Source organism: Aristolochia californica, unplaced genomic scaffold (assembly GCF_029961685.1).
Source record: "Aristolochia californica isolate CCGP_79_NKW_82.1479 unplaced genomic scaffold, dmAriCali1.0.hap1 SCAF_2, whole genome shotgun sequence".
NCBI classification, from domain to species: Eukaryota; Viridiplantae; Streptophyta; class Magnoliopsida; order Piperales; family Aristolochiaceae; genus Aristolochia; species Aristolochia californica.
Genome location: NW_027181881.1, coordinates 41,861,616 through 41,878,713, shown reverse-complemented (window position 1 = coordinate 41,878,713; position 17,098 = coordinate 41,861,616). Strand labels below are relative to the sequence as shown.

At 36.6% G+C, this 17,098-nt stretch overlaps 3 protein-coding genes across 6 annotated transcripts; 1 reads left to right on the top strand and 2 right to left on the bottom strand.

Moving 5' to 3' along the window:
- Window positions 1–428: 428 nt before the first annotated feature.
- On the bottom strand, window positions 429–8,405 carry LOC137955847 (protein FLUORESCENT IN BLUE LIGHT, chloroplastic-like). Of its 4 annotated transcripts, none has more exons than XM_068803019.1 (5): window positions 8,301–8,405; window positions 2,975–3,259; window positions 2,054–2,198; window positions 1,086–1,403; window positions 429–987 (listed from the first exon to the last, which is right to left on the bottom strand). In XM_068803019.1, the coding sequence occupies exons 1-5, from the start codon at window positions 8,307–8,309 to the stop codon at window positions 785–787; spliced, it is 960 nt and encodes a 319-aa protein (XP_068659120.1). In that variant the 5' UTR covers window positions 8,310–8,405; the 3' UTR covers window positions 429–784. The 4 variants fall into 4 exon arrangements, with proteins under 4 accessions (XP_068659120.1, XP_068659121.1, XP_068659123.1 ...); XM_068803020.1 differs by having other exon boundaries at window positions 2,054–2,195; XM_068803022.1 differs by having other exon boundaries at window positions 454–987; window positions 2,975–3,264.
- A 3,483-nt stretch (window positions 8,406–11,888) lies between these two features.
- On the top strand, window positions 11,889–14,600 carry LOC137955974 (beta-galactosidase 7-like). The gene is made up of 5 exons (XM_068803223.1): window positions 11,889–11,984; window positions 12,078–12,257; window positions 12,334–12,426; window positions 12,517–14,060; window positions 14,151–14,600. Exons 1-5 carry the CDS (start codon window positions 11,889–11,891, stop codon window positions 14,536–14,538), a joined length of 2,301 nt encoding a protein of 766 aa, XP_068659324.1. The 3' UTR covers window positions 14,539–14,600.
- A 1,829-nt stretch (window positions 14,601–16,429) lies between these two features.
- LOC137955089 (secreted RxLR effector protein 161-like) lies at window positions 16,430–17,047 on the bottom strand. Its single transcript, XM_068801963.1, has one exon. It carries the CDS (start codon window positions 17,045–17,047, stop codon window positions 16,430–16,432), a length of 618 nt encoding a protein of 205 aa, XP_068658064.1.
- Between the last annotated feature and the right edge of the window lie 51 nt (window positions 17,048–17,098).

Below are 17,098 nucleotides of genomic sequence, written 5' to 3'. Positions count from 1 at the left end.
AGTGTGAAGTTCCAAATCCTTTTGGCCCTTTTGAATCTTCCTTGGCCATCACCACCACCAATTTTTCTTAAGCATGTATCAAATAAATCAAATGAGAAGATTTTTCAAATTTTAAGCATGTATCAAATGAATTTTTCTTTATTCGAATCATGATTTTTCAAATTTTAAGTCAAGCAACAAGGAAACTAACCCATTTTATTCTCATAGAATCAAAACTCATATTTTGACTGCTCTTTACGTGCAACGACCAACCGCACTGCTTCTACTAAACTTGCTGGGATTGCAATCAAATCAAACCCTAAAAAGTATTTTTTAAGTATTGCACGATTCAGTTCACTATGAATCATGGTCTAAAATAAGAAATTGAAAGTTTGAGTGTTTCAAAAAGTTTTTCCGATCATTCCAAGCCATAAAAACTACTCAAAACATTTTAAAAACCCTGCCACACCTAAAGACAAAGCGGAAGGGTGGGGCAGAGCCCCCTCCCTTACTCTGTTTTGCAACAGAGGTCGCACCTTTCATTTTGTTGGCAAGGTGGGTAAAAGATATGGTAGCAAACAGTGGATAAACATAGGTGAAAACACAAACACAAAAAAAAAAAAAAAAAATTGGGGATCTAGACTGTCCCTCTTCTCATGTTAAGCCAAATTTCAACTACTAAAAAACATAGAAAAAACAATACATTGGTTGATCTAGGACAAAACATTCTAGCTGCACTCTTAGCCTCTCGAACCATCAACTCCATAAGGAACAAAAAAAAAACTAAGATGCCCGGGGACAGGAATTAGTCGGTCTCTAACCTTGAAATGTATCTGTCATAGAATTTTCCAGCTTGTTCAAGATCTCCAAGCTCAGTATAACAGTCGGCTATGGCTCCATAAGCTTCCGTGTTGCCTGAATCTTCTCCTGCTCGTTCCGATATCTTCAACACCATTGAATGGTATTTTACTGCTTCCGGATATTTTCCCTGCCTTTGCAGAGAAGCCCCTGGATGGAGTTGAAATCAGCAGAGAATAAGGACTATAAAAAACTGATAAATGGACTACAAAATGCTTATACTGTCCAAGTGTGGGAAGAAAGCAAACCTAAGCCACGAGCTGCCTTCTTCTCCTCAATTGGATCACCAAGGGCTTGGGCCAGCTCAAGAGCTGTCTTGAACTCCAGAAATGCTTTATCAGGTTCTTGATTCCTAAGGAAGTTTTTCCCACTCCTCAAATTTGTAATCAGCTGTTGCTTCCTTGAGTCGACTATGACTTCCTGTTCTGATACTCTACCAACAGGTGCATAGCTCAAGTTAGGAGCATATGATTCTATTTTTGCTTGTCTTCTTAGAGCTGCATTTATTTGCCGGAGCTGATCATTCAAACGCTTCAGTTCACCCCTTCTTTGTCTTGCAAGTAATCCTACAATACAAGTTAGTTTTTTTTTTTTTTTTCTTTTCTATTCCCCAAAATGATACCAGTTTGAAGTGTGTGGACTATTTTGACTTAATTGTTAGCCCAGACCATAAGGAATGACGTGCAAGCATCACAATTCCAATTCACATAGAACAAATACAATTTAAAAACTTCAGACAAGTAATTACAAGAATACAACTAATGATTGGCAGTCAAACTATGAAGAAAGATATCAATAAGAAGTAACTGAGAAAAGACTTGATTGTTAAAATGTTAGAAAAGCATGGAAAAAGAAATCGCTTCTAGAAACTCCTGGTGATATAATATAATGTTAACATGAAGAAATAGAATAGCTTCTAGAGGTGGCAATGCCAGTAGAATGTATCTCCCTTTGGATTCAGTTTGCCAGTATGGACACCTAGCAAGTCACTGAGAGATGCTATTAGATGAACTGCAGGCACAAGTAGGAAATTGATAATTCTGCCACAAGAAAAAAGTGGAACATCAATGCAACAACTGCTTTATGCTGAATAGTCAAAAGTTTTGACAATGAAGGAGCAGGTCCAATAACAGGGTCACACATGTTTATCTTGTTCCGACAAAAGTGCATAAAATCAACCATGTATTACAGGAAAGTGTTGTTAAAATTAAGGTACCTCCAACAGTAGCACCAATCATAGCTATTGCAAAGAGCAAAGGCATGTTGAGTACAGAAAAACTGTCAGCCTCACAAGTTTCTGCCAAAGCTTCAAAAGGCAACCCAAGAACCAATGCACTGGAAAAGCTGAACAAGAGCACCTTCTGCAGCAGGAAATATTAAGTCAAATGGCACGAACCTGTCAGCCTAGACAGTTAGATTTAAAAAAGAGTGAGAATAAGCTTGCATGAACAGAAAAAGTCGATTGCAGTTAGCATTTTAACTGTGCTGAGTCACTGTATTAGCTTTCTGAAATGGCAAGATTAATAGTGACAGAGTTTTTAAATTTTCCATCTACCAGTGGATTGAGCCTTTGACTCAGTAATCACATGGGAGTGTCTCTAAAGTGAGGTCTAGAGTTCAAGTCTCACCAAGTAAAAGGGATGTAGCCTGCATGTATGATCAATATTTCAAAAAAAAAAACACAACATTTGCTCTTGGATACAGTGATCAAAGCTATAGATTTTATGAAGAACATAATTGTGCTATGAAAATCACAGAGTCCCAAAATTTTCTTTGAAGAAATTTGAACTTTTTCTTGGAAAATGAACCATCAAGTGAATCAGAGTTTCATAGAATGGTCTGATCAGTAGCAAAAATGCCTGAGTCATCTGGTCAATAAATAGATAGAAAATAGATCAATAAAAGGATACCAGAAAACATTAGCCACATCATAACTGTGCATGGTTTTAAAATGCACACCATGGAATGCTACCATTTCAAAGTCCACATTAAGCTACTCCACAAATTTACCCATTTTTTGGCACATATATTGTGACCTCAGGCAGCATTATTGTATTAAACAATACAATCATCAGAAAACAGAAAATGAAAGTAACTGATTAAAATCAAAACCAAATGAGGAGACTCACCATCCTACCTCATGAGCAAAAAAGTGGTCCTGATCATTACATGTATAAAAACTTAGCTTAATCTCAGAAGTTTCCCCAGAGTCAACAATCTGGATATCATCAGAGTTTGAGCCGAGAGAATGAATTTCAGAGAAGCTTTTTCTTTGCAGAGATTTAACCAGAGGCCCCAGGGAGAACTCTTGGAAGGTCATCATGAGATTTCTTCTTTTAAAAAGAAAGGCAGACAATTTTTCTGGCTTGAATAGTTGAATGACCCCAAATGCATTATTGAGACACTGTGGGCGCTTCAGTTTCTGCACTGGAAGATGACAGTAGCAGGAAACAAAGAAGAGGAGTTAACCAGCCTTAGATGGTATTTTAACCACAGAACAGCATGATCCAAAATAAGAAGCAGAAGAACTTATTCAGAAGAGTCATTCTCGTGCCAATAAACTTAGGACCTCATTTAGAATAGTAAAAAAAAAACAATAGGAATGGGCAGCACAGCCATGCAATCCTCAGAGTTACCAGATTTAGTCTTCAGAATTTTTAGAAGTCCTATTTTCAGAAAGTTTTCTTTTGTTATTAAACGTATATTGTAATAAAAAGAGTCTTTGTTTTTTTTTTAAAGAGTCTCTTTTAGATTCCTAAAAAAAAAGTCTCTCTCAAAGGATTTATTTTTATTGTGTTTTTCATTTCATTCAATCACTCCTTCGGAAAGCAATTCCAAATAGAATTTGGTTAACTTGTCCTGGTTCTTTAAGGAATGTGAGCTTTGTGTTGGAAGATATGACGTAATTACAGAATGAAAATGATTCTAAAAGGCAAAATAAAAACCAGAAGGCAAAGTTTGTGGCTAGATCAGTTATAGCTTGAAAGGATTTCACCGAGTGATAGGCTGAGCGAGGTTGCTCACTTCATAAGGGGATATGTACACCGAGTGTTGCTCCAACATGTTGTTAATATGTTGCAAGGATTTCTCATAACCAAAGAAGAAACACACGTTTTGAATCTGATCCTAGATCAGAATCTCCTTACATAGATACTTCTATAATTTGCAGAATTAAATCAAGTAACTACTTTTTTGGGAAATTGTCATAATTCAGAATAGGAACACTTCTTCTCTTTGACAAATAAATCAAGGAAAGCTTATGAAAATAAGATGATCTTTTAAAGATTCTTTCCAGATATTGTCAGTTAACAAACAGAAAGTTTCCAATGGTAGATCATGAGATACTTTCCTGATATTGTTGATCAATAACAGCAACTCAAAAAATTCGGTCTAAATTCAGATCTTCGCATACAACAGGATACCAACATGACCTTTGATTCTTCCAATGTGAATATCTCCTTAAATATAGATCAGATTGACATGAAATTTTCTCCTTCTGAAACTAGACTTAAATACCTTTCATCCAAGTATAACTTCTCTTAAAAAAATATACTTCTTTTGAGATAAATAATTTGATAGATTTCAGATTTTGTACTCTGGCCGAACTGAGTACTCTTTCTTCTTTGGCCAGCATGACCATTGACTCTTCCGAGATTAATATCTCCATATAAAAAACTCAAATTGAGAATTGGTTGAATAGGTAAGAAAATAGACTTACAAATCCTTTTTTTAGTCAAATAGACTTACAGATCTTTCTTTTGATATAGAATTCTCTATATAAAATCTCGTTCTTGATGGCATAAAATGGCTCAAAAGTTGAAGCTTTCTGTTGTTGCACGAAACGTTTTTGCTGCTTCAGATATCGATTTCTGTTTCTAGAAAAATCTGATTTCAAAGATTTTTTTTGAATTGGAAACTAGACTCAAATACCTTTCCAATGGTATTTATGAAAGTGGGATTCTCAAAAAACAAAGAATCCTAGCTTCAGTAAGATTTAATCATGCAAAAGTGATGTTGCAAAGAAACTACATGAGAAAGTACGATTTCACTAGGAGTTCTGATTTTAAATGGAGCCTTTCTAGTTCAAGAGTTTCTTATTTCAGACTGGTATTTTTTTTGTTATCAGAACTTTCTAATTTTAGATTAGCAGCTCCTAGTTGGAACTTAGGATGAGTTGTAATCACTGGAAAAGGGGTTTTCATCAAATATATGAAATTGGGGTTCACACAAAACTAAGAGTCCTAGCTCTAGTAAGATTCTAATTAAGCAAAAGTGATGTTGCAGATCTAGCAAACAGATGCGTAATTTGTTCTCAATGGTTCTACAGGCAAACTTAGTTGTACATTGTTTTTTCCCCCTTATTTCACTGTTATTCCTACAGGTACACTAAATGGCATAAGACAGTAGTTGATGTTCAGTTCAGTAGATAAAATGGGAAAGTGAACTAGCATTTGACTTCAATAGCGTGTTTAAAAAAATTGACAGAGCCTAAAGCATAAGTAGATTATATCTCCTCACCCAACTCATTACTGCTTGCAGGAAGCCATAGAGTGTGGTCAGGCCAAACATCAAGAAATAATAGAGAGACTCACATACGTCAAACATTAGTAAGTATAGCAGCTGGTTGAGAGGATTTCAAGTCTGAAATCATGCAAGGAGAACAAGGATTCCCGAGCTTTTTGTCTTGCAAGGCTCCTACAGTTCTTCTATGAGGTTCTTGTTTCAATAGGTTGGTTCTCTAACAAAAATAGTTGTCTGAGAAGTCTATAAATTTATTGGCCATGCACAATACCAAGGAACAGAATCAGAAACTGTAAAACAAGCAACTATTGCATCCACTTTTACCATGGGGCAAGCAAATTTTTTGAAGAAGGATCTCTCAAAGAAATTGTGTTGAAATTTTTGCACAGAATCAAGCAAGGATTTTATGCTCGAATGTGGCGATTCGATTCAATGATTGTTTCCTTCTTTGATGTTTTCCACATTTATTGAGATGTATCACGGCACAAACTCTAGGAAATGGTAGAAAACAAAGGTCAAATGCTATTTTATAATTAAGACTACCATCTTTCATGGTTTTTTCCTTCTTCAAAGAGGAAATAAGGTGGAATATATTGGGAAATTTATGATTCACCTTGCAGGAATGGTTGACCTGCTTCAACTGGGTAGAAAAAAGTGTTTTTTCTTAAGTGCTTTTTCTGCATATCCTAACAAGATGCTACAGAAGTACAATGCATGATCAACCATAATTGGAGATGATGACAATATTATCCTTGTTTACTATGTTCCTTTTGACATGTCTGATTTTTTTAAGGTGGAGTTGAAGACTTCTTCAGGGCCTTAACTTAATATTAGTTCTTTCGATGAGGTGTTGATGATTTTAGGTGACTAATCATGAGTAGTCACCCACCATAGGCTGTACTTTGGTGAGATTGTTGATATCTCTAATCGAATCACAGAGACATGGAATCATACACCAAGAGAAGCTAATTCCTTGGCTTACTCACTTGAGGAAGATGGTGTCCACCAATGTCTTGTTAGAAACTCCCTACCTTTCTCCCCTTGCTCATTTCTTGTATTTTTGCTTCTTATGGTGTAACTATTTTTTCAAGTCTATATATTTTTTTAACATCTTATTGTAGTTTGTTGTTTTAGTTTGTTTGTACATTTTTTGCCCTCCAGGCATTCTCTCCTAATAAAATTTTGATCTCCATCAAAAAAGCCTCACAAAACATAAGAAGATGCCATAAGATCAAAGGCAATAGCTTCACCATCTCCCTCCATTTTTCCTAGCGTTATTCTCTATCTTTGTTGGACAAAAAGTTTTGCAGCCAGATTATCTCTACATGATGCTAGCTGCCTTTCCTCATCCTACATTCCTTACTCCAAAGGGAGAATAGGTGGAACCTATTTCAAAATTTTGGGGATCTTAGAATCCACTTTCAAGATCTGGCTTGCCTCAGTTCAAGTGGTCTCCTTCCCCAGAGAAGACTCAGCATAGTTGTCGAGGTATGGATGCAAAACTCAGTCTGAGCTATCTTAGACTATCTCTCTCAAGGGTGGTAAATTGCCAAAGTTGAAAAATTCTTCTCACAGGAAACTGAACAACCTGTGACCATTTCCCCAGTGCAAAAGATGATAAAAATAAATAAAAAATGATTTCTCACTTCAACAAAATTTCTAGCAATCAAGATTTTTACAGGAAATCTATGGTAATCAAATTTAGAGTACTAATGCCTATACTGGAACTGAACGGAAAACAAACTTTTAATATAAATAAATAACACTTTTTTATAGTAAAAGTCCTCTTTAGTCTAATAGCTAACAAATAAGCATTTTGAGGGAAATAAATGGGGCACATTCGTTTTTTTACTGTTTCTTATCAAGAAGGTATGAAATGGCTTTCTCACATATTTGTAATCAGAAAGAACTTGAGGAGATTTTAATTTTCGATTGGAATTAGAAACTAACTCACACATGACCTCAACTATTTTTAGTGAAAGAAATAATTCTCATCTAGTTTCTTCACATGCCCCCAATCCTTCGTGACTTCATCTAATATCTCTCCTTTCATATCCACAATGAAAAGTAGAGGTAAAATTTTTTTCATCTATTTTTCAGTTCTTAAGTAACGAAAAATTCTGGAATGGTTTGTTTTTTATATATGTAATTTTCTTGTTCAGTGATTATAATAATGTTAATTACCTAATTAAAGTTCTCTTCGGTAATGAAAATGTTGTAGGATTTCTTTGAAATCAACTTTTTGAAACTATCCACATGTAAAAGCCAAATTTTTGCTTTAGATTCTATTTTTATTGTATTGACTTTTGATTTTTGTAAGGTCTTCTTTTGAAAATGAATTTCAGCTCATGTAAAAAAGTTCTTGCTGATTTTGCTTGTTTAACAATGCTCCCCACCCTCTCCAACCACCCCCCCGCGCTGCCAGCTAACCTGCGGTTGGAAACGTTTCTAAGGTACCATATGGACCATATGCGCAGGTTTCAAAAGTTGTTGTATTTTGCAACAATTTTCTTTCGTCAGCTAAAGCACTGCTAGTACACAACAACTAGACCTGCTAAGCTCATAAGAAACTGCAAAGTAGTTCCGGAGGTTCTACTACTCTAAACTTCTTCATCATACTGAGAACAGAAAATTAAAGAAAAATACCATTAACTGGGCCAACGGAGAGTGAGAAAGTTCAATCAAGATAAAACCACCGAAAGCCCAAAAGACCTATACGCTCTCGGATAATGTCCATGTCCACTCCATCAGCATTTTGATTCAATGGAAATGAAGACAACGGCGTTTCTGATTAACTGGTGTTAGCAAGATAAAACGCAAACCATCTCCAACATAAAAAATTGAGAAGTCCTAACCCAAGAAAAATATCTACAAACGTCATTCGGAGTCAAGACATTCGTGAACAACTGGAAAACAACAGATTACGGGGAGCAAATACTTACCGAAGTCATTACATTCTTGAGAAAAATTGGCCGGAGTAGACAGACAATGCCGAGAAAAGTTGCCAAAATTTGTGTGCGATGGTAGTAGACACGAGCAACGGACAATGATCGCCATTGCTGTGGATAAGAGAAAAGCAACTCCTATCATATATATATATTATTATATTAAATCATAAAAAAAAATTGTAAAAAGTAAAAACCCTAGATAACAAATAATATGACAAACGGGGCACTTGATCTAAGACCGAGGAACACATAAAATATATAAAATTTGGGAAAATTATTAGTAGACAAATTTATCTGAAGGGGCAATTCATTCCCCTCTATCCCTCCACATAATTTTATATTAAATCATAAAAAAAAATTACATAATATAATTATCATAGAATTACCAAAATCTAGACATTTATTTAAATTGAAATAAAATAATAAGTTTTCCATCATGACACGAAAAATAATTTTTTGTAGTGAAAAACATTTTCCACCATGACTAAGAAACTCTTTTGTCTGTGGAAGTTGAATTTTAATGACGAATGTTTCCAAAAAAAATAATAAATATTTATTACAATTAAAAATTTACATTAATAATTAATTAATTACGTAAGTAACTTAGTACTTGATTTATTATTCCTTAAGTAGTTATTTTTTAATTAGATAAGTACCTAATTAACTAGTCGATGGAATAATTAATTAGATAACTTATAATATTTAATTAGGCATTTACCATAATTAAAAAATGTAATTTACATAACAAGCTAATTAGGTAAATTAGAGACATACAAACTCCAATGAAATTAATAATCAACAAATTAAATAACTAATTAACCAAGGGGGAAGGGGAAGGGAGGGGAGGAGAGGAAGATGAGAGTCACGAGGAATCGTGCCTAATTAGGTTAATGCTTTATGTATAATTATTTTTTAATCATGCCTAAATAATTTTAATCATTCTTTATGTGTAGTCATGTCTAATTATTTTTTAATCGTGCTTAATGTTAAATTTTTGAAAAAGAGAAATATTTTGTTGACTTGTTGTAATTTGAGTACAATGAGCATCTATTTATAATAGAGAAAACAAGTAGAATCTAATTAAAATTAAACTATTTATATCCCAATTACAGCCAAAGTGTAACACTTAAAAATAAGTCTTAACATAATTAAACAAATGAGTATAAATAGAATACTTAAATCTCTAAAACACCTTTTCAATTGAGACATTTCGGTGAAACATCCTCCCAGAAGGCTTCTATATTTTTCCATATTAATTACCGCTCTATGAGATTTCTTATTGTGAGAGTCATGTAAGACTCCCCCATACCCGCTCTTCAACAGTTTTCTTCAAGTTGGAGTTTATAACTTCAATTTGTAAGAAAAAAATTATTGGTTTTCAATCTTCTTTAGCTCAAAATATACAAAATTTTCCATTTTTTTTTTACTCACATTTTCTTGAATATTTTGGTCACATAAAAATTACACATCATGTGGAATAAAGTACTTATTTCTTGTACTTCTTCTTCTTCTACTTCTCCCCCTCAAACTGGAGATAAGAAAGAAATAGATACCAACTTGGGACTATGTGTTAAGGGATTACTGATTTCAACAACATGTGAGTTGGTATTTGTGCAAGAGTGCCATGAAATGGTGTGCATAACATTGTTGATATTTTTTCTTTCCTTACAAGGTTTAGAAATCTAATTTAATTTTATGTTATGTTTATAGGGTGAGGTACACAAAGTTGATTTCTTTAATAACACGCACTCTAGACAGACCAGTGGATGGGCATTTGAGGAGACTAGAGTTGCCCATGTTAGTATTGTGCATTTTTATGTTATTTATTTTTAATTAAATTTAGACAAATTGGTAATTACTATATACAACTTTAACAGGAATAGATGGACAGTTTAGTCTAAGAAGCATGGGATGCAAGTATAGATGGTGCTATATATGATCGGGTGATGGGTTTTCAAGTTGGTTATAACAAGGGGATGAGTTTTGGTACACTCCCTTCCTACAACTCGGAGTTTAGGACTCGCTGGTGTAGCTCAGACGTTTGATATGGAGAAGACCAATGAGGAGCTTGCACAAACAAGGGAGGTAGCCAAACAACAGTCACAACAGTTGACATCACAATCAATACAATTAGTAGGGCAACAAACTTGCTATGAGACAGCTTGATGACCAAATGACTTAGATGATGGGTTTGTTAGCTTCTCTTGGTATCTTACCTCCTTTTGTTGATCTTAGATCATCCTCACAACACCTAGGCAGCTCTAGCTCTTCCCAACTTGGTCCCTCATCATAAAACCTTTTTAGATATATTTTGGATCTCTCTCTCTCTCTCTCTCTCTCTCTCTCTCTCTCTCTCTCTCTCTCTCTCTCTCTCTCTCTCTCTCTATATATATATATATATATATATATATATATATATATATATGTGTGTGTGTGTGTGTTTAAAATTTTGAAATTTTAACATTATTTTTTAACACACGAAAAAAATAAAAATAAAAATATATAAAAATAAAAATAATTCTCAATGAAATAATGTTTTTTAAAATAATAATTAAAATGATTCTTTGTGAAATTATTTTTTAAAGTATAAAATAATTAAAATATTTTTAAGACAGAGAATTATTTTTTAATATTGATTAAAAATAATGTTCTTGGCAAAAAATTATTAAATTATTAGAAAATATATTTTGCAGGGAATTAATTTTAAAATTAATTAGAAATAATTCTTGATGAAAAATTCTAATTAGACTAATTTTATAAAAATAAAATAAAATAAATTATCGACAAAATAATTTTGGTGAGAAATTCTTTATTATTGTCGGCGATAATTGTTTTCACTTAAAATAATTTTTGTCAAGATACTCTCGGCAAAAAAAAAAAATTGTTGAAAAATACCTTTCTTAGAGGAAAATTCATTTTCTCGAAGAAAAATATTGCTGAGAAAAGTCAAATTTCCTGGAGGAAGTCGGTAATAATCAACAACGAGGAAACTTGGGTGCCATTGTTGGTCCAAGAAGAAGAAAAAACTTGTAAGGTTTGGCAATTCCAGCTAAGAAACACTATATTTAGGGTACGTAAGCAAACAAACTTTCAAACAGATTTACCACGTTATAGGCCAACAAAATATTGCAAGGTCATAGTGCTGACTCTTTCCTTCAGCAACGGAAATAAGCTAAATTGGAGGCTAAGTATGTGCCTATAAGTACACACCCCTTGGCAATGGAGCTCCTCGTTCCTTTCTCTCTCTCTCTCTCTCTCTCTCTCTCTATCTATCTCTCTTTTTTTTTTTTTTTTCTTTTTTTCTTTTCATCTGATAAGGAGAAGGGTAAGATGATGGGAATCAAAACTCAAAATCTCCTTCTCATATTACTAGTAGGTTTTTGTTTTTCCTCTCTGTCGTTGGCAACGGATGTTTCCTCTGACGGTAGAGCTATTATAATAAATGGAGAAAGGCGAATTCTTCTCTCTGGGTCCATTCATTACCCAAGAAGCACTGCTGAGGTGAGATATCTTCACCATGTTTCTGGTTTTACGGAAGAAACTTGTTAAAGTCGTATATGCTAAATAGTTTTTGTGTGTCAGATGTGGCCTGATCTAATCCAGAAGGCAAAGGAAGGCGGTCTCGATACAATTGAAACGTATGTGTTCTGGGACGTGCATGAACCCCGCTATCGTGAGGCATGTTATTTCTCATCGATCTTATTGGTGTTTGAATGTATTATACTTTCAGTCTGAGATACGTTCTGATTTCTTTTCCATGTTCTATAACAGTATAATTTCGAAGGAAATTTGGACCTTATCCGGTTTTTAAAGAATATCCAAGAAGCCGGGTTATATGCGGTTTTGCGAATTGGTCCTTACGTATGTGCCGAATGGAGCTACGGAGGATTTCCGCGGTGGCTGCATCAGATGAAAGGGATTGAGCTGAGGACGGACAATGAAATTTATAAGGTCTTTTTGATTTCTCAGTATAAGCTAATTGGTTCTTGTTCTAGTTTCTTTCTTAAACCAGTATATTTCTTTGCAGAATGAGATGCAAAATTTCACCACATTGATTGTAGACATGGTGAAGAAGGAAAACCTTTTGGCACCGCAAGGGGGCCCTATCATCATCACACAGGTCCGTTTATAATTCCACCCCTGCTTCCGTTCTCTTCCTCTCATGACTCTCTCTGCCTACTATCTAATTCCTTTTAATTTCGTTTGACAGATTGAGAATGAGTTTGGAAATGTTGCTGATCGCTACGGAGAAAAAGGAAAGGCCTACATCAAATGGTGTGCAAAAATGGCGGAATCCCTTGACGTTGGTGTGCCCTGGATCATGTGCCAACAAGGAGATGCTCCTCCACCGATGATCAACACTTGCAATGGTTTCTACTGCCACAAATTCCAGCCTACTAATCCCAACACCCCAAAGATGTGGACGGAGAACTGGACTGGGTGGTTCAAAGCATGGGGAGGAAGCAATCCTACCCGACCAGCAGAGGATGTTGCTTATGCAGTTGCTCGATTCTTTGAAAGTGGGGGAACCTTCCAAAACTATTACATGTATCACGGAGGAACCAACTTTGGACGTACTTCTGGAGGTCCATACATCACAACATCCTATGACTACGATGCACCTCTGGATGAATACGGGAATTTGAGACAGCCCAAATGGGGTCATCTCAAGCAACTCCATTCTGCCCTGAAATCCATGGAGAAGCTTCTCACCCGGGGGGCGGCTTCAAGAATAGATTTACAAGCTGACGCTTGGGTTACAAAATACACTACTAATGGAACTTCGGGCTGCTTCGTGGTTAATAAGAAAACTGGCGATCTTGAAGTCACATTCGAAGGAAACAAGTACCATGTACCTGGGTGGTCTGTCAGCATCCTCCTCGACTGCAAAAATGAGGCTTACAACACTGCAAAAGTCACTACACAGAGGTCCTTAATGGTGAAGAAGCCGATCACAGACTCCCAGCAGTTAACATGGCAGTGGTGGGGCGAGAGAACTAAGGACGTCCTCCAAGGAAAAGGCGCATTCACCACAAAGAGTTTAGGTGAACAGCTCATGATAACCGGGGATTCTAGCGATTATTTGTGGTACATGGCTAGGATTCCATTTAGTAAGGAAAGCATCAAGCACAACAGGGAATTCACTTTGAGGGTGAACACAACTGGTCATGTTCTTCATGCTTTCTTCAACAAAAAATATGTGGGAACCAAGTATGGAACTGGTGGCAATTACAAGTTTGTATTTGAGGCACCAGTTCACCTAAAACCAAAAGCAAATGTCATCACTCTGCTCAGCGCAACCGTCGGCCTTGCCAACTACGGAGCCTTCTTCGACCTGTCTCCCACTGGAATCATCGGTGGTCCAGTTCAGTTGATCGGAGATGGCAACGGGCAGGGAAATGTTACCTATGACTTGTCATCATACTTGTGGTCATACCGGGTTGGTGTGCACGGAGAGAATAAGAAGATCTACTCCGATGACTCTCCGCTAGCCTCTAGTTGGCGTTCAGACTACCTTCCCATTAATAAGAGGTTGGCATGGTACAAGACTACTTTCAGTCTTCCGCAAGGAGAAGAACCAGTCGTTGTGGACTTGCAAGGTATGAGCAAGGGACAAGCGTGGATCAACGGACAAAGCATTGGGCGATACTGGGCTAACTTCACAGCTAATTCGGACTGTGGTGGATGTGATTACAGAGGAGAGTACAAACCAGAAAAATGTCGGACCGATTGTGGTGTCCCAACACAAAGATGGTATTTATTCACATCAAGCATTTATCATTTATTCCCTTCCTCTCGGTTACATTGATATTTAACTTATCCTCCATCTTATACTCGTAACAGGTATCATGTGCCCAGATCATTCCTCAACTCAGGAACCAACACCTTAGTCTTGTTTGAGGAAATGGGTGGCAATCCTTCAGCTATCAACTTCCAAACTGTTGCAGTGGGAACTGCATGCGCTTCTGTGCCTGAAGGTAGCAAATTGGAGCTCTCATGCCAAGGCTCTCGAACCATCTCTGGAATCCAATTCGCGAGCTTTGGAGATGCAAAGGGTACATGTGGATCCTTACAGAAGGGAACCTGTGATACGGATACCGCTTTGACTGCAGTAAAGGAAGCCTGCTTGGGGAAATCGAACTGCTCCATCGACGTGAATGACAACGTGTTGGGATCCAGCGGTTGTGCGACCGCCATCGCTAAAAAACTAGTAGTGCAGGCCACATGCTAGATCCGATGATTCATGGGCGATAATATGCTATAATATCTATCTGGATTCGAAAGTCATCTAGAACTTGGATGTAAGGTGATGGCTCATCATTGTTTGCAGTGTTATTGGTTTAATGAATGGAAACAGACTTTTTCTCCACTCTCAATCTCATATCAGCTAAAACTCATGATTTAGAGTTCACGTGTTTTCTTCTTGATTGCTCAGAGCTGAAAATTTCCAATTGTGAGTTGTCACCACCAAATCCGGTGGTCAAATTCTCAGTAGGCTGAGAGGGAAGTATTAGGGCATAAGGTGGTAAAGATGGAGAGGAAGAAGAGATAGAGGAGTTGGTGTGGAATTATGAAATGAAAAGATCGAGGAAGTCCTCAACTAGTCTCTTTCTATTAATAATGCAAATTATGACACTATTTACATCAATGCTCTTATGGCAACAAAAGAAATAAATTATACATTTAGATCAAGAAACTAAATTCCTAGTTTGTAAAATATGAAGAAACAAAACATACTATATTTTTCTACAATTCCCGTCAATCTGAAGAATACATATCTAGGAGTTAGAAGGAAATTCAAATGGCTTCTTGGATAAGGCTTTGGTGAAGATATTGCCAAGCGGCTCTTTATATCAAACATGATCACTCACGATTTTCTCACTCATAAATGCATTTTGAATAAAAAAATAGGCATTTTTGTGCTTAATTATCTCATGAAAGATTGGATCGGTACCCGATTATAACATTGCATCAACATATAACTAATCTAATGGAAATCCAAATTCAACAAATAAAGACATAGCCCACATCAGTTTGCATGTTGTATAGGCTATTGCTTGGTATTTTATATTAACACTAGATTTGGTAATAGTAATTTGCATCTTACTTTTCCATGTAACCAAGTTACTTCCTAAAAATATACAATTCCAATTGTAAACCTTATATCACTTTAGAGCCAGCATAATCGGCACATGAAAACCCAAGTTTTTTTAGATGTCTATTTTTTTTATATAGGAGAACCTTTCTCGGCATTTCTTCCCTCCCGCGGAGCGCCCACTTTGCCTCTGGCAGGATTCGAAGGCGTGACGTGCCCAGCTCTGATACCAATTGTTGGATTAATTTTCCCAATCACACCCACAATTCTGCTAATCTATTCAATCCACATTCTAAATACATACCATAACATCTGGCAAATTCACTTTCTCATAATAAAATACACAAATCGAGTTCACAAATAAAGTATTAACAGAAATAAAACTTGAGAGAAAAAAAAAAGAACCTCCTTTCTACACACACAGACACTATTCAGTAGCAACGTCGCTCCTCGACCCCTCTGTCCAGCAAAGGCGAGCCACCATGGCTCTCTCATCTCCGATAACAACATTGGCGTCCAACCCTGACCTCTTTTGACAACAGTCCCGAGTCCCGAGCTCCGGCTACGGCAACAGCAGCAAACAACACTGTTCTCTGTTCCGGCAACAGTAGCAAACAACACTCTGTTCCCTATTCCGGCAACAACGAGCCTCTGCGACTCTCTCTTTTGCGGCAACTACGACGGCGACGACACCGACAGCAGGACCTTCCCTTCCGGCACCAGCGATGCACGTCTCTTGCCCTTCCCTTTTTCCTTTTCTCTCGCATATTATCCCCCTTTATGTTTCTCTTTTCTTTTTTTTATTGCTGATTTTATTTCACCCTTTCTACTTATCATACCCGACGCACTTTGCGTCTTTAACTTAAAGCAGAAGGTGGGCCCACTGGTGTTGATTTTCAACACTCCCCCTCAACACCAGCTGTCACTAGTTGGATTGTGCCGAGCTGATAGCGAAACATTTTGAACTTGCTTGTACTCAAACTCTTTGTGAACAAATCCGCAACTTGATCATCTGTCTTAATCGGTTTCATCTCAATTTCTTCTTGCAGAACCTTTTTTCTCTGATAAAATGATAGTGCACTTCAATATGTTTAGTTCTAGCATGAAAGACCGAATTATCCGCCAAACGAATTGCCGACTGATTGTCACAGTACAACAGAACTGCATACTCTACTGGTTGATGTAGATTATTCATCAGTTGTATCAACCATGTACTCTCTTGAGCTGCCAGTGCTGCTGCTCGATACTCAGCTTCAGTGGTTGACAATGATACCGTCGGCTGTCTCTTACTACACCAAGAAATTGTTCCAGAGCCAAGCTTAAACACATACCCAGTTGTGGATTTCCTAGTGTCATGATCTCCTGCATAATCAGCATCATAGTAGCCAACTAACTTGCAGTCTTCACCTTTTTTGTACACAAGACCATAGTCAATTGTACTCTTCACATATCTCAGAATTCTACGAACTGTTTCCAAATGAGGCTTCTTTGGATCTTGCATATACCGACTCATCACGCCAACTGCATAAGATATGTCACGTCGAGTCAAGGTTAAGTAGATCAGACTACCTACCAATTGTCGATATATCGTCGCATCTTCCAAATTTTTTCCTTCAAGTGCACACATTTTGGCATTTGGCTCCATCGGCGTAGACGTCAACTTGCATTAAAGCATTCCAAACTTTTTCAACAAATC